At 42.4% G+C, this 21,223-nt stretch overlaps 1 protein-coding gene across 3 annotated transcripts in view; it reads right to left on the bottom strand.

Annotated features, from left to right (window-relative positions):
* Positions 1 to 21,223, bottom strand: part of TMTC2 (transmembrane O-mannosyltransferase targeting cadherins 2) — a 454,418-nt gene that overhangs the window by 49,086 nt on the left and 384,109 nt on the right. For all 3 annotated transcript variants that reach the window (XM_073556991.1, XM_073556990.1, XM_073556989.1), the window contains exon 11: positions 1,527 to 1,590. In XM_073556991.1, the coding sequence (XP_073413092.1) occupies positions 1,527 to 1,590 (64 nt within the window). The remainder of the gene's footprint in view (positions 1 to 1,526; positions 1,591 to 21,223) is intronic.

The raw sequence follows: 21,223 nt of genomic DNA, 5'->3' as shown, positions 1-21,223 counted from the left end.
CAGTGCTCCTTGGGATGTTTAAAGTTTTGGAAATCATTTTGTATCCAAATCCAGCTTTAAACTTCTCCACAACAGTATCACGGACCTGCCTGTTGTGCTCCTTGGTCTTCATGATGCTCTCTGAGCTTCAAACAAAACCCGGAGACTATTACAGAGGAGGTGCAATTATACAGAGACTTGATTACACACAGGTGGATTATATTTATCATCATTAGTCATTTAGGACAACATTGGATCATTCAGAGATCCACAATGTACTTCTGGAGTGCGTTTGCTGCACTGAAAGTAAAGGGGCCAAATAATATTGCACGCCCCACTTTTCAGTTTTTGAATTTCCATAAAAATTTAAAATAACCAATAAATTTCATTCAACTTCACAATTGTGTCCCACTTGTTGCTGATTCTTCACCAAAAATTTACATTTGGTATCTTTATGTTTGAAGCATGATATGTGGGAAAAGGTTGAAAAGTTCCAGGGAGCCGAATACTTTTGCAAAGCACTGTATTTGCCACAATCTTCTGATTCTTTCCAGAGAGAGGTTGTTTGGAAGGATTTGACACTGTTCAGTTGCATTCATAGAACAGGTTTGTCCAGTTGTGATAAAAACTGCTAGGGCCACAACTAGCAAAGTCTGGCACGTATCTCCAGCTGAGAATGTGCTTTATTTCAAATAATTTAGTTTTTAAAACCTAGCGGTATAATTTTTTTTACTGGATGCACCATTTCATAAAGTAAAAAGCTGCAAAATTTAAGGCCAACAGTCAGAACTGGGACTAAATTGACCTCCATCAAGTTAATGCGGGTCTTTCGATTTGTTTAACATATGGGATGAGAGCTTTCTCAGTGCTTACAGTACAGGCAGCAGGAAAAGACCCCAAAGGAAGAACCATACACAGCATGAGATCGAATTTATTTAACCAAGTTATAGTCTTAATACAAAAAAGATAAGCCCTAAATTACAAAATGGATAAATGAAAAAATGAACCAGTATATGGTCTGTTAAGACTAGTTTTGCAGATAGGTCAAATATAAGTGAATGCATAAAAAAGATGTACAGTATGTTCTTTGATAATTGTAAGACATCTAAATGTACTGGCTAAAATTGAGTTGATCCGACAATTCTAGGAAAGGTTTCCATGGGGAACACAGATTTTAGGTTGTATGGGAAAAAAACTTAGATTTTACTAAGGCTAAAATTTGTCATTTTATTCAATTACACACATAAGCAATAAACCCTTGGAACATTAGTGGAACGTGTCAATAATGCAAATATAGCCAATATGGAATGGCCAAAGTGACTGCACCTTCTGACTCAAAGTTACAACCTCATATATGTATGAGGGGCTGTAATTTTGGGTCAGGAGGCCCACAGTCAGTCTGAACATTGTGGTCCAAAAACGGACCATGAAAAACGGTTGTCTAAACGTTGCCATAACCCAATCCATACTTTTAAAATAAATAATTACATTTATGATATGGTGTAGAAAAATTTACAGCATCCAGCTAGTTAAAGTAATTCACTTACATTAGGCCGCAGTGCAGCTGCCATTTTGTAGTATGTTTCTGCTGCTTCATTTAGACTAGCTTGCCTAAAAAGGAAACAATTATATTTATCAATCACTAAATAGATGAGTATCTGATTATTTCAGAACATACAGTGAAAATGTTGTTTACATGTTAATTATAAATTACATATAAATTAAATATACCGGTATCAAAGTATCCCATATGTTTCACAGAGCGTGACATAAATTACTCTATTATTCTACCAGTCCAGATTCGGTTATTTATTCACAGTAATCAGTTTAGTTTTTGTTTTTTTCTTCCTTTTTTATTATTTACAGAAACAAATATTTTAACTACTGAAACTGCTCACTGTTCAGCTCACTAATAGTCATTGTCCAGAACATTAATAAGATCTCTGCCCATCAATCATTCTTTAGTAGAATTATAAAGGCAAGGTCACATGTAATACAACAAGGCAAACTTATTGCAAGCACCAGAATGAAAAATGACATTCACAAATTAAAAGCTCATTTCTTTTGACACTATTGTAGTAGTATATTGCGAAAATTACATTGGTGCAGAAACTATGCTATCACTGAAACGCAAGAACGTTTTTACAAAGTTGCATTCTTTGGCTTTTTTTTTTACATTGACATTAAAACTGTAATCTTTAAAGGATTTGGAAAACTTCTAGTGTTTGGTACACTTAAATGCATATACTCTGGGCTAAAAATATTATTTGCAATTATTTAGCATTTTTGGCTTTTTTCATTGCTCATTCCAGAATGACATAATGGAAAATCCATAAGTGAGATTGTTCATTAACTCACAACATACTAATTCCTTGGAGATGTTGTCTTTGGTGAGATTTGGACTCAGGAACCCAGAAATGAAAAGCAACAGAGCTAACTACTGTGCCACCGTTCTAAATTTTTGTTGCTGCACAAAAAATATACAGTTGTACTAGCCAATCAAGGGTGGTGTATCACGGCCTGATATCGCAGGTATTTCTTCCGAGGGACAGAAATGTATGCAGTATCTTGATTCAATAACTTAAAGAATAACCTCTTACTCGAATCCAAGCTGAGAAACCAGTTAGTGACCCTATTAATTAGTTAGTGACCCTCTCTCTCCAATTACTCAAGTCTACGCAAGTATAAACACAATATGAGGCTGAAAGGCCTTTGGGTCCTATCAGAGACAAGGGCCTGGTTGCTAAAAACAATAAGACGTAGAAAGGCCTTTTGACCTATCAGACACCAAGAATTTGTTGCAAAAAATATGGGGCTAAAAGGCCTTTGGGCCCCATTAAACACCAGGGCCTGATTGATAAAAACAATATGAGACAGAAAGGCCTTGAGGAATAAAAGCCTTTAGGTCACATCAGACTCCTGGGCGTGGTTGCCAAGAACAATATGACATAGAAAGGCCTTTGGGCTCCATCAGACACCAAGGCCTGGTTGGTAAAAACAATGTGAGGTAAAAAGGCCTTTGGGGCCCATCAGACACCAGGGCACAGTTGGTAAAAACAATATGAAGCAGAAAGGTCTTTGGGTCCCATCAGACACCAGGGCCTGGTTGGTAAAAACAATATTAGGTAGAAAGGCCTTTGGGTCCCATCAGACACCAGGGCACAGTTGGTAAAAACAATATGAAGCAGAAAGGTCTTTGGGTCCCATCAGATACCAGGGCCTGGTTGGTAAAAACAATATGAGGTAGAAAGGCCTTTGGGTCCCATCAGACACCAGGGCACGGTTGGTAAAAACAATATGAAGCAGAAAGGTCTTTGGGTCCCATCAGACACCAGGGCCTGGTTGGTAAAAACAATATGAGGAAGAAAGGCCTTTGGGTCCCATCAGACACCAGGGCACGGTTGGTAAAAACAATATGAAGCAGAAAGGTCTTTGTGCCCTGTCAGACACCAAGGACTGATTGTGACAACTGCTTCAGCACCCACTATCGCTATTTATGTCTGTCAGAAAGTTCATTGACACCAGGTACTGTGAATTGTTTCTGGGCTTTTACCATCATCATTTCTTTTTTCTCAATCTAGAAACAAGCACAGTAAACTCAGCTCAATTTACTTTTCTCATAAATAAAAGAAAAAAAAAATTAAAAATAAATGGCGTGTCAATGCCTTAACATATTTACGTTTGGGTCCTTCATCGGTTTTCTATTTAAAAGACTGATTGGTTTGCAAGCTGCTATGTAGCATATTTCTATTTACTGCTAGCATTAAATAATTCTCCTGCTCTGCCACAGAATATAAAATATTACAGCCGAGGAAATCATTATTCACCCAGAGATGGTTAATGGATTAATTTTACATTGCCCAGATAACAAAACAGCAGGATGAAATATGAAGTCCACTTTTCCCTTTTTTATATATTTATTTTATTTCCTGTGCAACTGTTACATTAGTTTCTGCCTCCAAGAACAAGCTAGTAAGGAATTCATGTCAGTATAAAAAAAATGCTAATATTATTTCCACGGCTATAAGCGTTCCGCGAGTCTCGTTTGTAGTCTGCTTACAGAAATATGATCCTCCATGCAATGCACAAAATGGATGATGGTTATTACATTCTCTACTACTCAAGTGGAAATGAAGAATTAAAACACTGCAGAAATATTTCTCCACAATCACATGCTCAGAGAGTGGTATTTAGCCATTGCTCCATAGAAAGTAAAATCACTAAAACATACATGAAGTATAGTCCTCCAGGGAGTCTCACCAGTTTAAAGTGGATAACTGATAAGGGATTTTCCTTCCACATGAATAATGGTTTATCTAGTTCACAAACATATTTAAGCCTCCTAAAATGATGCATTGCTACTATCTACAGCTCTGCGTTTGTCATTTCTAAAGGATATTGTTCTTCTGCAGGGATTCTTCTTGAAGAAAAAAAATACTGAAATTCTACTGAAATGCAGATTTTGCTTTTCTGATCTGTTCATAGTTCAGGAATATAAATGAGAATGTCACAGACAATAATTAGAAGATAAAAAATTAAACCCTCTCCATTGTAGCTAATGAAATAAGTAAGAAATTCAAATTATCATTATGGCAAGATTTTGCACACTTTTAAATTTGCTTCAGTGGTAATAAAAAGTGTTTAGGAAAATGTATAAAAGGAACAATTGTTAAAAAAAAAAAAAAATACTGCACAGTAAATAAAATAAAAATTCTTAATGTTATACTCCTCAAAATGTAAAAGCATTGCTAGCTGAACAGAAATGTTTCTGGCATTAAAGGTGCTTTCTGGGTCTGTTTTTTATTCATAGCCTATCTTGAGGATAAGTCATCAACATTACAATTGGGTAAAGACTGGTAAGGCAAAGTTATTCTATCACATAACCCAGTTAAATGCACTTTAACACATCTATGGTCTTTTAAACAGGTTTGATTCCCACAGGAAGAAGTAGTCAGGCGAAACCTAGGGTGAGACGATAACTGGCATGTCTGTTTGTGATTTTATCATCTTTAACAAGATAGGAATTTGTCAGTAAATTTTTTATTTTATTATTTTCTTTAACAACGTGTCTGGCTGGAATGCTCTATGTTTAGTAGCTTTTTAAAAGTTTTTGACATTAAAGAAACTTTGTGTCTTAACGCAGCAAAACCACACCGGTATCAAACATCTATAGATACACCTGGGGAGGGTGATCTTTTTTTCCGTCAAAGGCCAGTTGGATATTTATAACATCCTTCGGGGGCCGTACAAATTGCATGCGGATGCCGCCCATATACAGTCATATGTTAAAGTTTGGGCACCCCTATTAATGTTAACCTTTTTTCTTTATAACAATTTTGGTTTTTGCAACAGGTATTTCAGTTTCATATATCTAATAACTGATGGACTCAGTTATATTTCTGGATTCAAATGAGGCTTATTGTACTAACAGAAAATGTGCAATCTGCATTTAAACAAAATTTGACCGTGCAAAAGTATGGGCACCCTTATCATTTTCTTGATTTGAACACTCCTAACTACTTTTTACTGACTTCCTGAAGCACTAAATTGGTTTTGTAACCTCATTGAGCTTTGAACTTCATAGCCAGGTGTATCAAATCATGAGAAAAGGTATTTAAAGTGGCCACTTGCAAGTAGTTCTCCTATTTGATTCTCCTATGAAAAGTGGCATCATGGGATCCTCAAAACAACTCTCAAATGATCTGAAAACAAAGATTATTCAACATAGCTTTTCAGGGGAAGGATACAAAAAGTTGTCTCAGAGATTTAACCAGTCAGTTTCCACTGTGAGGAACATAGTAAGGAAATGGAAGAACACAGGTACAGTTCTTGTTAAGCCCAGAAGTGGCAGGCCAAGAAAAATATCAGAAAGGCAGAGAAGAAGAATGGTGAGAACAGTCAAGGACAATCCACAGACCACCTCCAAAGACCTGCAGCATCATCTTGCTGCAGATGGTGTCACTGTGCATCGGTCAACAATACAGCGCACTTTGCACAAGGAGAAGCTGTATGGGAGAGTGATGCGAAAGAAGCCGTTTCTGCAAGCACGCCACAAACAGAGTCGCCTGAGGTATGCAAAAGCACATTTGGACAAGCCAGTTACATTTTGGAAGAAGGTCCTGTGGACTGATGAAACAAAGATTGAGTTGTTTGGTCATTCAAAAAGGCGTTATACATGCGCTGTATTGTTGACCGATGCACAGTGACACCATCTGCAGCAAGATGATGCTGCAGGTCTTTGGAGGTGGTCTGTGGATTGTCCTTGACTGTTCTCACCATTCTTCTTCTCTGCCTTTCTGATATTTTTCTTGGCCTGCCACTTCTGGGCTTAACAAGAACTGTACCTGTGTTCTTCCATTTCCTTACTATGTTCCTCACAGTGGAAACTGACAGGTTAAATCTCTGAGACAACTTTTTGTATCCTGCCCCTGAAAAGCTATGTCGAATAATCTTGGTTTTCAGATCATTTGAGAGTTGTTTTGAGGAGCCCATGATGCCACTCTTCATAGGAGAATCAAATAGGAGAACTACTTGCAAGTGGCCACTTTAAATACCTTTTCTCATGATTTGATACACCTGGCTATGAAGTTCAAAGCTCAATGAGGTTACAAAACCAATTTAGTGCTTCAGGAAGTCAGTAAAAAGTAGTTAGGAGTGTTCAAATCAAGAAAATGATAAGGGTGCCCATACTTTTGCACAGGTCAAATTTTGTTTAAATGCAGATTGCACATTTTCTGTTAGTACAATAAACCTCATTTGAATCCAGAAATATAACTGAGTCCATCAGTTATTAGATATATGAAACTGAAATACCTGTTGCAAAAAACAAAATTGTTATAAAGAAAAAAGGTTAACATTAATAGGGGTGCCCAAACTTTTACATATGACTGTATGTCATCCTGACACCAGCACTGGTGTCAGGATGTAATCTTTCATTGCACAAGCCTCAGTGTTCAGTAGAGAACACTGTGTGCGAGCTCACACAGCAAGAAGAAATTAATAGTTTGGTGGCCATCAAAATACAGCTGCTGGCCCAAGCATCAAGGGATGTAAATGGACCACGGACCAGGGGTTCCCCACCCATGAGATAGACCAACACACAAATGTGGAAGAGGAGGAGGACTTTCTAACTTCTCCAAAGAACGTGGATGTGGTAACGTGAACTTAATTGCATTAGGTGGCCAACCAATAAGTAGGCGGGGTGTCAGGAATAGAACTCACTAATCCAAACAATATTAAAGAACTAAAATCATCATTTACGTAGAGTCTTGATTCTTGAATGCTTTTTAAACCCAGGAGCTAATTGCTAATATATTTATTTTATTTAAAGATGGGTTATACAATTCAACTAAGATATGTCATTATAAAAGAACAACTGGCTCTAAATGAACGAGAGAACATAAAGTTTCTAATATTTCAAGGTTCATGTCTACAAAATAAAGAATACAGAATGACATTTGAAACAAGAATCATCACATAGTTTAGAATCTATTGTCACTGAGTAGAATTTTACTGTAATAATATAACCAATTATGAAAAAAAAAAATTGTGGCTAGTCACCTTGAAACTCATTTACTTCTTTGATTACAGTCTTTGATTAGAAAATTTAGACACTGACTGGAAATACACTTAAAGCACTTGGATAATCTGGGGTATACAAATTTATTAGGTTGAATGTCTTACTCTACCTAAATATAATGCAAAATGAACAATTAATACTTTAACCCCTTCTCGATATCCGTGGTATATGTACGGTGCTGTGGGAGCGTGTCAGCAGCCAAACAAAAAATAAAAAATAAAAATCTGGTAACGCTGTAATCGTACCAACCTGAAGAATAAAGTTGATTAATCACTGTTGATTTTTTCATGTTGCCTCGAAAAGAATCTCAGTATGGCTCTGCTCACATTTATCCTGTGCTCTACGCTGAGCCCTTACATCGGGGTTTCCGTGTAATTTTCTGAAATACGTGACTCAGATGGAACTCATGAAGGAAGATTCCTTATACTGAAGCAGATGGAGTCACTGTGGATGCTGTCTGGCCTGTGATCATACTGTGTCAGTCTTTTTAGGCATTCATAAAAGAGCAGTCCGCCGCAGTGTTGTTTACTTCTTTAAAGAAGGACAAGACTGAACAGACAACAGAGTAACTCTGCTGCCTCATTATAGGGAGTGGCTCCCTTGGCTGTTTCATCTGAATCACGTCACTCTGAAATTTAGATGGAAACCTCAATATAAGTGATAAGCTTCAACTCAATTCACAAATAAAGCAAGTCCCCACTCACGTCTGTCATCTGTTAACAGAATAATAGGAGGCTTCCATGTTATTGGTAGTACAATGGCTTGGTAAAATGCTATTGCTCCTTGTCTCCAAAATAAATTCAGCAAATTCTGCTCTCCCAAATCCAAATTCCCCCTTGCTTCTGAGCCCCACAGTGTGTAAACCACATTTAGCATTCACATGTTTGACATTTACAGGTGCATATCTCCAGAGGCATGAGATGGGCACTACAATGTACTGGTGACTTCAACGTACTGGGCACTACAATGGCAGTTTGCAATTTTCACTCAGCAACACCCACTACTACTTGAGTCTGTAAAACACCTATTGGGTCAAAATTGTCAATACACCTGTAGATAAATTATCAAAGGGGTATCATAGTAACATAGTTATTAAGGTTGAAGGAAGACTTTAAGTCCATCTAGTTCAACCCATATCCTATCCTAAATTGCCCTAACATGTTGATCCAGAGGAAGGCAAAAAAAACCCATGTGGCAAACAGTAAGCTTCACATTGGGGAAAAAAAATTCCTTTCCGACGCCACATACGGCAATCAGACTAGCTCCCTGGATCAACGCAATATTAAGGAAACTAGTGTATATTATACCCTGTAATTTTATACTTTACAAGAAAGGAATCCAGTCCCTTCTTAAATTTTAGTAGGGAATCACTCATTACAACATCATATGGCAGAGAGTTCCATAGTCTCACTGCTCTTACAGTAAAGAATCCGCGTCTGTGAGTATGCTTAAACCTCCTTTCCTCCAGACGTAGAGGATGCCCCCTTGTCCCCGTCACAGGTCTAAGAGTAAAAAGATCATTAGAAAGGTATTTGTACTGTCCCCGCATATATTTATACATTGTAATAAGATCACCCCTAAGCCTTCGATTCTCCAAACTAAATAACCCCAAGTGTAATAACCTGTCTTGGTATTGCAGACCCCCCAGTTCCCTAATAACCTTGGTCGCTCTTCTCTGCACCTGCTCCAGTTCAGCTATGTCTTTCTTATACACCGGAGACCAGAACTGTACACTGTATTCTAAGTGTGGTCGCACTAGTGACTTACATAGAGGTAAAATTATGTTCTCCTCATGAGCATCTATGCCTCTTAATGCAGCCCATTATTTTATTTGCCTTTGCAGCAGCTGCCTGACACTGGCCACTAAATGTGAGTTTGTTGTCCAGAAAAAAACACCACAAAAAATTATTGGATCAAATATTCTGAAAAAACCAAGAGAGCAAAAGGAATTTGACCCTAAAAATTAACTTTTATTCCAATATTTAAAACCTGGATAGTACCAGTATAGGGAGCAGGGTACATAATATTTTGGACATACAAATTATGCAATATATCAGGGCACTACACTCGCCCTAATAAGCCCTAGTGCGTCCCTTCCTTGCCGCGGAGGTTGGCACCCTAATATATGCGAAATATATTATACTATACTGGTACTATCCAGGTTTTAAATATTGGAATAAAAGTTAATTTTTAGGGTCAAATTCCTTTTGCTCTCTGAGTTTGTTGTCCACCCATACACCCAGGTCTTTTTCAGTGACAGTTTTGCCCAGTGTTTTACAATTAAGCACATAATTATACATCTTGTTCGTTCTACCCAAGTGCATGACCTTACATTTATCCCCATTAAAGCTCATTTGCCATTTATCAGCCCAAGCTTCTAGTTTACATAAATCCTCCTGTAATATAAAACTGTCCTCCTCTGTATTGATTACCCTGCAGAGTTTAGTGTCATCTGCAAATACTGAAATTCTACTCTCTATGCCCCCCTACAAGGTCATTAATATGTTAAAAAGAAGCGGGCCCAAAATTGACCCCTGTGGTACCCCACTGCTAACCGTGACCCAGTCCGAGTGTGCTCCATTAATAACTACCCTTTGTTAACTAAACCTGAGCCAGCTCTTAACCCACTTACACATATTTTCCCCTATCCCCATTGTTCTCATTTTATGTATCAACCTTTTGTGTGGCACCGTATCAAAAGCTTTTGAAAAGTCCATGTATACCACGTCCACTGCATTCCCTTGGTCCAGTCCGGAACTTACCTCTTCATAAAAGCTTATCAGATTAGTCTGACAGGAACGGTCCCTTGTAAACCCATGTTGATATTGGGTCATGAGGTTATTCTTCTCCAGATTACTCCAGTATAGTATCTCTTACAAAAACCCTCCAGGATTTTACCCACAGTTGAGGTTAAACTTACTGGCCTATAATTTCCAAGGTCAGTTTTTGTCCCCTTTTTGAATATTGGCACCACATTTGCTATGCGCCAGTCCTGTGGTACAGACCGTTATTATGGAATCTTTAAAGATTAAAAATAATGGTCTATGACTGTGCTTAATTCCTGCAGTACTACGGGGTGTAGCCCATCCGGGCCCGGGGATTTGTCAATTTTAGTGATTTTTAGACGCCGCCGTATTTCCTGCTGGGTTAAGCAGGTGACATTTAAATGGAGAATTTTATCCCTGATCATGTTATCCGTCATGGGATTTTCTTGTATAAATACTGTTGAAAAAAAAGTCATTTGGCATATTGGCTTTTTCCTCATCCACCATGTCACCCAGACTATTTTTAAGGGGACCAACACTATCATTTTTTAGCTTCTTACTATTTATGTATTTTGGGATTATTTTACTTTCTCTGGCAATGAGTGCCTCTGTCTCAATCTTTGCTATTTTGATTTTCTTTTTACAGAATTAATTTAATTTTCTGTATTTATTTAATGCCTCATCACTACCTACTTGCTTTAATTCTCAAAATGCTTTATTTTTGTCACTTATTGCTCCCCTTACAGCTCCATTTAACCATAGTGGTCTCCTCCTATTTCTAGCATGTTTATTCCCTTACGGTATACATTGTGCACAGGTCCTATTCAGGATGCTAATGCCTCCCATTTTCTTTGTGTATTTTTATGTCTCAGGATATCGTCCCAATTAATTGTACCAAGATCATCTCTCATCCATTGGAAATTTGCTTTCCTGAAGTTTAGTGTCCTTGTAACCCCTCTACTACACATCTTATTAAAGGATACATGAAAACTTATTATTTTGTGATCACTATTACCCAAGTGACCCCCAACCCTTATATTTGATTTTCGGTCTGGCCTGTTGGTTAATATTAGGTCTAGTAGGGCGTGGCCTGAGCGGCATGTGAGGAGGACGTGTGCCCGCTGAGCTCCCGCATATTCCTGCTTTATTCAGCCGTTTCGTCCCCACAGCACGGCTAGTATAACCCCTGGAGGCTGCACCGGAGTCGGTGGACACCGCGGGGCACCGGAGATTGCCGCTTCACCCCAGGATATGGGGAAAAGAGGTCAGAGAAGGGTGGCAGGAGAGGCTGGAGCGGGGAGCCAAGATGGCGCCGCCGCCTCAGCGCGCGCTTTGGAGGAGGCCGCAGAAGACAGCGTGGCTAGGAACAGGGCAGTGGCGGCCAGGCTGCAGCGCTTTGCCCGCACGGCTGAGGCAGAACAGGAGTCTCTCCAGGACTCTGATTTGGACCAGGAGACTGTGGCAGAGGACATGAGCCCGGGAATGGGGGAGGAGGAGGAGGCTGCCCATGCCAGAGAGCAGGGGGGGAAGGGAGCTGAGCCTAGCTGGAGTGATCTGGTGGAAAGAAATAAACAACACCTCACAGCCTTGCAATTACAAGTTCCAGACGAGCCCACCAACAAAGATGTAATGCTGGCAGTGGTGCACTGTGGGACTGCGATCTCACATGTCCTGACGCAACTGGGCTTTCTGCAGGAGTCCATGCAGACTGTGCGACATGACCTGCACAGTGTTAGAGACAGAACAAGCCAGCTGGAAAAGCGTATGGGTGCTGTGGAGAATTCTGCCTCTGACTCAGGACAGCATTGTACAGAGCTCAAGAAGGATATGGCAGCTGTCTGGGCTAAAACTGATGACCTTGAAAATAGATCCAGACGGAATAATGTTCGTATTGTGGGCATGCCAGAGCGTTGTGAGGGAAAGAATCCTACTGCCTTCATTGAAACATGGCTTAAAGAAACAGTAGGTGAGGACAATCTAACACACCTGTATGCAGTGGAAAGAGCACACAGAGTGCCGACTCGGCCCCCCCTCCCTGGTCATCCACCAAGACCTGTGCTGGCTAAAATCCTTCATTACAGGGACAGAGACGCTATCCTTAGATACTCGAGAGAACACCCTGACCTTACAATGGAGGGATCCAGAGTCTCCATTTACCCGGACTTTTCGCCGGAAGTTCAGAAGATGAGAGCGAAGTTCATAGACATCAAGAAGCGTCTGAGAGCCTGCGGCGTCAAGTACTCAATGTTTTTCCCGGCTAAATTGCGTGTTGAGGCCTGGAATAAAAGCCACTTTTTTCTGGACCCCAGGGAAGCCGTGGACTGGTTGGACCTTAACGAGCGACAATTGAGGAAGGAGAGGGAGGAGCAGGAATGTGGCTGATGGTTTCTCGACTTGCTTAGCTGTTATGGAGTCATGCGGTTGGAGTCTGCGGTCCTGATGCAATGGACTGCCTAAGAAGTTATATTTCTATCTATTCTTTTATTATTCTGTTATATGCTGTTCTTTTTTTAAGAATTTGTGGTCCTTGTGGGGCCTTAATCTGAATATGGATAAGGGACAATGCAAAGTGCTGTGGGGTTGTATCCTGTCAAATGCGGGTAGTGAACAGGAATTGAAGCGCCTGCTGAATGGGGTGGAAGGGTTCGACAGTACCCTTACTTGCTGCACCCTTGGTTCAGCCCAAGGAATTATTGGAGGGTGTTTTTTGGGGGGAGGGATTGGGTTCAAAATGTCCTTTGGCATGCTTGTACATTTCAATATTGGCTATGGTACGGCCGGGGGGGAGATGGTAGGCAATATGCTATGGTACGATAATGGCTGATCTTAAGATACTTAGTTGGAATATCAGGGGGTTGAAGTCGCCAGTAAAACGACAGGCCATATTCTCCTTCATAGCGGACCAGAAGCCGGCGGTTGTTTGTTTGCAGGAGACGCATCTCACACAGGAGACGCTGGGAATCCTGGATAAGAGATGGGTACAGGCGGGCTTTCACTCTACTCATTCCCAATACTCTAGGGGGGTTAGTATATTGATTCACTCCAGGACTCAATTTAAGTGCCACCGAGTGGTGGTGGACACAGAGGGGCAATTCGTCCTTTTATCTTGTACAATCTTTTCCATCCCACTGGTTTTGACGTCTATATATGTACCTCCGCCTTATAGCAGTAGAGTTATCTATAAAGTTCTGGCCATTCTGAGAGATTTTCCGGGGGTTCCGCATTTGGTGGTGGGAGATTTTAATAATATTCTGGATTCACACTGGGACAGGGGTAGCCATGAACCTCTGAGGCTGGGAGGTAATCTTACGCCATTTGGGGTTCTCGTGCGGGAGATAGCTTTGACCGACTTGTGGAGATGCCGTAACCCTGGCGTCCGTCAATTCTCGTGCTTCTCCTCTACTCACTCTTCCCTGTCTCGCATTGATCTGGCCCTGGGTGATGATCTTATGCTGGGTAAAACTTTAGAGGTTAAATATTTGGCGCGAACGGTATCTGATCACTCGCCTGTTTCAGTCATGCTTAGGGGGGGTGGGAACGGGAGGAATGATAGACCTCTCTGGCGTCTTAACCCGTTTTGGCTGCAGCTAATCGATAAGAATGGCGGCTTTATCCCTGAGTTGCAGGAATATCTTAATCTTAATAGAGGCTCGGCTTCTGTTGGGATCGTCTGGGAGGCCTTAAAGGCATACTTAAGGGGAATGTTCATACGAGAGATTTCTAAAATAAAGACCGCCTCCAGGGCAAAATCACAACTTACATTTAGGGAACTGGAGGATGCGGAAAGGGCCCTTGCAACGCAGAGCACACCTGCCACTCGGAAGCGATTGGGGGAGGCGCAGTGAAAGGTGACCAAACAGACATTAGAGGCGGCGGCGCAAAAACGGCTGATTCAATCTACTCAGTATTTTGAGAGTGCGGAAAGTGTGGGGCATTTGCTTTCTGTCGTGACATCGGCACAGAGAGGGTCGGCGGTTATAGCGGGTCTTCAAGATGTGAATGGGCGACTGCTCACTGACGCACCGGGGATTTTAAAAATTCTAGAGATATTTTATGCTGACTTGTATTCCTCACATGCTAGGGCCCCGACAGAGGATGTTGTTTCCTTTTTGGAGGCTGCTAATCTCCCAAGATTGACTCCTGAGGACAGACGCTCTCTAGATAGACCTCTAAGTCTGGACGAGTTGGAGGAGGCTCTGGGAACCATGTCCAATGGTAAGGCTCCTGGGGTAGATGGGTTGCCAGCTGAGGTATACAAGCGGTATAGAACGGTATTGCTCCCTGCTCTATTGACAGTGTTTAATGATAGTCTGGAACGGGGTGTTCTCCCACCGTCTATGCGAGAAGCTGTCATTGCCGTGCTGTTGAAAAAGGATAAAGACCCAACTCTGCCTGCGTCGTATAGGCCCATCTCCCTGTTGACGCTAGACATTAAACTTTTAGCGAAGGTCCTGGCCATTCGACTCTCAAAGGTAGTAGCTGTGTTAATACACCCTGACCAGACGGGGTTTATGCCCAACAAATCGACGGCTATGAATATTAGGAGATTATATCTGAATATGCAGGTGAGGCCTGATAATGCCGGGAAGAGGGTGGTTCTGTCCCTAGACGCCGCTAAGGCATTTGATAGTGTGGAGTGGGACTATTTATGGGCGACGCTTCACTGTATGGGCTTTGGCCCGGGCTTTATTGGCTGGATCAAGCTCTTGTACTCGGAGCAGAGTGCTCGGCTGAGGGCTAATGGTCAGTTGTCTGACCCTTTTTCACTTCATAGAGGAACAAGGCAGGGATGCCCTTTATCCCCGCTGCTGTTTGCTCTCGCGGTGGAGCCGTTGGCCTCGAGGATAAGATCGGATGCTGGCATAGAGGGATTCCGGTATGGGGAGCATGAGGAGAAGGTAGCATTATATGCGGACGACCTGTTATTATTTTTAGCGGACGCGGACAGATCATTACAAAACACGATGACACTTCTTGGGGCGTTTGGGGAGGTCTCGGGTCTGGTTATTAACTGGGAGAAGTCTGCGCTCCTCCCACTGGACTCAAGCTCCTGCGATGTGGTAGGTGTGCCGGTTGCAACGTCCCTTCAATATTTGGGCATAAAAATATCCAATAAGCTGACAGATTATGAGAGTCTAAATCTTGTCCCGTTGTTGGACAGGATCAAACAGAAGGTTAAGGCCTGGGCAAAGTTACACCTCTCTGTAGTGGGAAGAGTGAATCTGTTGAAGATGGTAGTTATGCCGCAACTCTTATATGTCCTTCATAATTCCCCTGTCTGGCTTCCTCAGAACAGGTTTCATAAAATTAATATGATTTTTAGAGAGCTCGTCTGGCTGAAACAAGGCGCGAGAATTAAACTTGAACACTTGCAAAAACCTAAGGATGAGGGGGGACTTGCGTTGCCCAACCCATGGCTTTATTTTTTGTCTTCCCAGTGCCAGCATGTAGCAGGAGGGATGGAGGGCGAGTTGGCGGATTTGGTGGGAGGTCAGAAGATCCTTCAATTTTTAGTGGGACGGGGATCACTGGTGTCGAGTCTGGAGTCGGGTAGATTTCGATCTCTTGCATCCAGGTTTCCTACGGTGCTTCTAATGGTGAGAGTATGGGATAAGCTGAGGCAGCTGAGAGGAATACGCGGTCTTACAAAGTACTCCCCCATGTGGGACAATCAGCATTTGCCATGTATGAAACCGCTCAGAGGCTTTGCTCACTGGAGGCGGATTGGCATATGGTGGGTGTCGCAGCTGGTGGAGGGAGGGGTTTATAAAACTTTCGAGCAACTGGGACGGGAATTTCCCCTCCAACGCTCTATGTTTTATCAATATTTGCAGCTGCGTCACGCGTATATGGTGCAGAGCAAAAAAGTTGACCTAACCATACACCATGACGTCCTTATTCATAGGCTCGGTATGCAAGGGTCCACCAGAGGACTGATTTCAATGGTGTATGGTGGCTTACTTGGACAGGTCCTGTCAAGGCATCCTATTGGCGCACTGATAAAGTGGGAACAACAGCTGGGTACGATATCAGTGGAGCAGTGGGACTCGATTCTACAGATGATTCCCAGATTGTCTCTTAGTGAGCCTGGCCGCCTGTCTCAGCTATATGTCCTCTATAGGACATACAGGTCTCCCGAATGGTTGTTTAATAGAGGGTTGCGGTCGGATTCAAGGTGCCCCAAGTGCACAGCAGATAATGCGGACATTTTACACATGATGTGGACATGTTCTTGCCTGCAGATATTTTGGATCGTGGTCCTTGGCCTTATACACTTGGTCACGGGACAGGATATTCCCAGGGACCCCATGATTTGTGTTCTGGGTTATGTTGATGAGGTGGGAGGGGATCAATATCTTAAAATTGCTGTGGCCAGAATGCTATTTGTGGCCCGAAAGCTGATAGCTTATCACTGGATTTCTGACAAAATCCCCTCAAGAAAAGAATATATTAATAGGTTGAACCAAATATTATATAGGGAAAAGTCTGTGTATCTTAGGAGAGGTGTGCCGCATATTTTTGGGAAAATATGGGAGGGATGGTTGAAGATTCCCAGCCTGGCAGCCTCGAATCTTCTGGATTAGTGGGTGGGCTTTGGAGGTGGTCTTCTGTCGGTTGTTTCTTGCCTTTTCTCAAGTGATTTGGCTGTGTGATACAATTGGGTTTATTCGCTATGTACCAGTCCATGCCATCGGACAAGGGGAGGGGGGTGTTATGGGGGAAGGGAATGTTTGATAACATGTTGTAAGTTGTACATGCCTGTCATTTCCAAAACTTTTAATAAAAACTATCTGATTAAAAAATATTAGGTCTAGTAGTTCCAAAATGGGTAACTTGAAAGGTAATTCTGCTCTTCTAGAACTTAGAGGCTTTGTATATGGAGTCTGCAAACTACTGTAGGAAAATATGTGCTCCAGGAGGCAAATAGTGCTCCGTCCCTCCCGTGTCTCGCCGGATGGCTAGTCAGTACTGTACAGTCACATATGAAGTACCGTATTTTTTGGACAATAATACTCACAGAACCATAAGACGAACCCCAAATTTTCAGAAGGAAAATAGGAAAATAAATAATGTGTCAAATGAGGGTCCGTCTTACAGTCCGAATTCAGCTTTCCAGGGAGAGGATCCACACAGGTGGAGAAGTCACAGGGGTCGTTCGGTGGTCGACTGGTGCGGTGGCCTCCGAGAAATCCCTTCCCAGGCTGGTGTGGTGGCAGTGCTCTGTGTTGCGGAGGTGCTCTGTAGGGTGACTGCTCTGTGCTGTGGCGGCTGGGCTCTGTGCCGTGGCGGTAGCAGTGCCGCTCTGTGCCTTGGCGGTAGCAGTGCCGCTCTGTGCTGGGGCAGGACTGCTCTGTGCTGGGGCAGTGGCAGCTGCGCTCTGTCCTGGGGCAGCAGCGCTCTGTGCTGGGGCAGGTTCGCTCTGTGCTGGGAAAGCGCCGCTCTGTGCTGGGGCTAGGATAGTGCCGCTCTGTGCTGGGGCAGGTGCAGTGGCGCTCTGTGCTGGGGCAGGTGCAGTGGCGCTCTGTGCAGGGGCAGCGCCGCTCTGTGCTGGAAAAGCACCGCTCTGTGCTGGGGCAGCGCCGCTCTGTGCTGGGGCAGCGCCGCTCTGTGCTGGGGCAGCGCCGCTCTGTGCTGGGGCAGCGCCGCTCTGAGCTGGGGCAAGGATAGTGCCACTCTGTGTTGGGGCAGCGCCGCTCTGTGCTGGGGCAGTGGCAGCGCCGCTCTGTGCTGGGGCAGTGGCATTCTACATTCATCTGAAATTACGGTAGCCATATTGGTGCAATTTTTTCCCATTTCTGAGTGTGAAAATGTAAAATCTGGGTCTAAAACAAAATTTTGGTTATAAAAATGTAATTATATTTTCTTCACTGCCCAATGATTTAAAATTCTGTGAACCAACCTGTGATGTCAATATGATCACTGCACCCCTAGGTGAATTAATTGAGAGATGTAGTTTCTAAAATAAGGTCACTTGTGGGGGGTTCTGCTGTTGTGGCACATCAGGGCGTCTACCAACGTGACATGTCACACTCAAACCAGTCCAGCAAAATCTGGACTTCAATATGAAAGCTCCTTTACTTCTGAGCGTTGCATTGTGCCTCAAAAGTAGTTTTCAATCACATATTGCACAACTAATTCTGGGGTCAATTTTCTCCTGTTATCCTAGTGAAAATGAAAAATATTGGGGCTAAAACAACATTAATGTGGGAAAAATGAGTGTTTTGAAGCACTTGTGGGTTCAAGGTGCTCACAACATAGCTAGATAAATTCCTTGAGGGGTTTAGTTTACAAAATGGTGTCACTTGTGATGTGTTTAGGCACATGAGAGGCTGTCCAAATGCAACACTGCGTCTGCTAATTATTCCAGCAAATTTTGCATTGAAAAAGTCAAAGGGAGCTCCCTTCCCTTCTGAGCCGTGCCATGCACCCAAATAGTAGATTTCCTCCACATATTGGGTATCAGCATACTCAGGAGAAATTGCACACCAAATTGTACAGTGCAGTTACTCCTGTTACCCTTGTGAAAAAAAAATGGATCTGAAGTAAAAAAATTTGTGAAAAAAAAAAAAAAGTTAAATGTTAATTTCTTTCTTCCACATTGCATCTGTTCCTGTGAAACACCTAAAGGGTTAGGGTTAATAAACGTCTTGAATGTGATTTTGATTACCTTGAGGGGTGCACTTTTTAGAATGGTTTCACTTCAGGGTATTTTCTGTCATACAGACCCTTCAAAGCGACTTCTAATGTGATGTGGTCCCTAAAAAAATGGTTTTGTAAATTATGTTGTAAAAATGAGAAATTGCTGGTTGACTTTTAACACTCTTCATTTCCTAACCAAAAAAATACCTTTCAAAAATTGTGCTAATATAAACGTGATAAATGATATTTAGTAACTATTTTTTATGACATAACTCTCTGGCTTAGGCTGGTTTCACATTAGCGTTTTTTGCGCAGCACATCGTGCGCGTCCATACGCACCCATGTTTAACATGGCATGCGCATGGTCTAGCGTTTGCACGCGTTCATATGCGTTTTCGTGCACATGTGTTTTTTAAGATGCGCGCCAGACGCAAGCTGTTGCATTTTTGGGTCCGTCGAACGGTGTAAAAAAACCGCATGCGCACACTAGCGCACGGAATGCGACAAAATAACGCATTACAGTCTATGGGAACGCAGGCGTGCGCATGGACATGCGCAAGCCTGCATTACAAAACGCATGCATTTTAAGAGTTAACATGGCTTGAAACTGGTTAAAATGCTTGCGCCTAAAAACGCAAATGCATGCAAAACGCATGATGCGTTTTTTGCATGCGTTTCTATTGCGCACGAAGCGCTGCGCTAAAAAAACGCTAATGTGAAAGTAGCCTTAACGGCATAAAAATTAAAAGTTTGAAAATTGCTATCCGTGGGATCTGTTGAAGCATTCCAGAGTTACTACCACATAAAATGTGATAAAATTATACAATTTGGCCTGGTCAAGAAGGTGAAAATTGCCTCGGGGTTGAAGTGGCTAAGAGCACTACAATATATTTTTATTAACATTTACCGTATTTTTAGGATTAGAAGATGCACTTTTTTCCCAAAAAATTTTTGGGGACAATTGGGGTGCATCATATAGTCGGAATATACTTACAAGTAGTATGGTGGCAGCAGGAGTCGGGTGGTCCGACACTGCAGGGCGATGATCACACACTCTTCAGGATGGTGCGTCAGTATTCGGCGGTGTAAAGTGGTACGGGGACTCCACTGACATTTTGTGAAAGCCTGAAGCCCCCACATTTTCATTGCTGTGATGGGTGGCCTCCGGGAAATTGGCTGCTGGAAGCAGCGCATGCGCAAATTGAGATCCCGGCAAAGAGATCACGTCCCGAGATCTTGGGAGACGAGATCTCAGTACCAAGATCTCAATCTGCGTGTGCACCGCCCCCGGAGCCCATTTTCCCGGAGGCCACCGCATCGCAGCAGTGGATGTGTAGGGGCTCCAGGTTTTCACAAAATGTCAGCGGAGCTCTTGCACCACTGAGCACTAACGAACCTGCCGCACTAGCCTGGGATGGGATTTCCCGAAGGCCACCACTTCATAGCAATGAATGTGCGGGGGCTCCGGGCTTTCAAAAAAATGTTGGCGGAGCTCCCGCACCATGAGCACCGCAGAACCTGACGCACCAGACTGGGATGTGAGTCATATCATCGACGGACCATGGAACACCCTCTGTGACCACACTCCACCAGCGCTACCTATTTCCCACGGTAAGCTGAATTTGGACTGTAAGACGGACCCCCATTTGACACATTAATTTTTTTTCCCATTTTCCTTCTGAAAATTTGGGGTGCGTCTTATGGTCTGGTGCGTCTTATAGACCGAAAGATATGGTATTTTAAGTAGATATAAAATATAAAAACAAAATATAATACAGATTTGATACAACCTTTTTTGTTCTCTTCACACCCACACACTTGTATAGGTCAAAGAGAGTCATTAATCCCCCCTTTTGCTTGCCTTGCTTTTTCCTACTTTCAGCTCTCCGGTAAAAAAAACTAGCCAGCTTCCGTTTATCTCCATTTTCTTTTTTTTACGCTTTAAAGCTGCTGTTCATAGGCCTACGGCTACACTGTGACCTTTGCAATACAAAGTGTTACTTTATGATTTGGTCCATGTATATTCAATGAGGATATTAAAATTTGCAGCGCATTTTCCAGCACCAACTATCTGGCATCAAGACTTCATTATTACAGCATGCGATTTAACTGATATACTTTACTAGATTCCAATGGTACAAAGTGTGTATTTAGAGTTAAAGTAGGTCTGACTCCAATTTTCTTCAAAAGCTATTTTATGTTGTTACTTGGCCATCACATTGGAAAGTATCTCATGGCACTGATCTTGCTGGGGAATACT

The sequence above is a fragment of the Dendrobates tinctorius genome, unplaced genomic scaffold, assembly GCF_039654945.1.
Source record: "Dendrobates tinctorius isolate UK_male_01 unplaced genomic scaffold, ASM3965494v1 ptg000241l, whole genome shotgun sequence".
Classification (NCBI taxonomy): Eukaryota; Metazoa; Chordata; class Amphibia; order Anura; family Dendrobatidae; genus Dendrobates; species Dendrobates tinctorius.
This window is presented reverse-complemented; position numbering and strand designations above follow the sequence as displayed.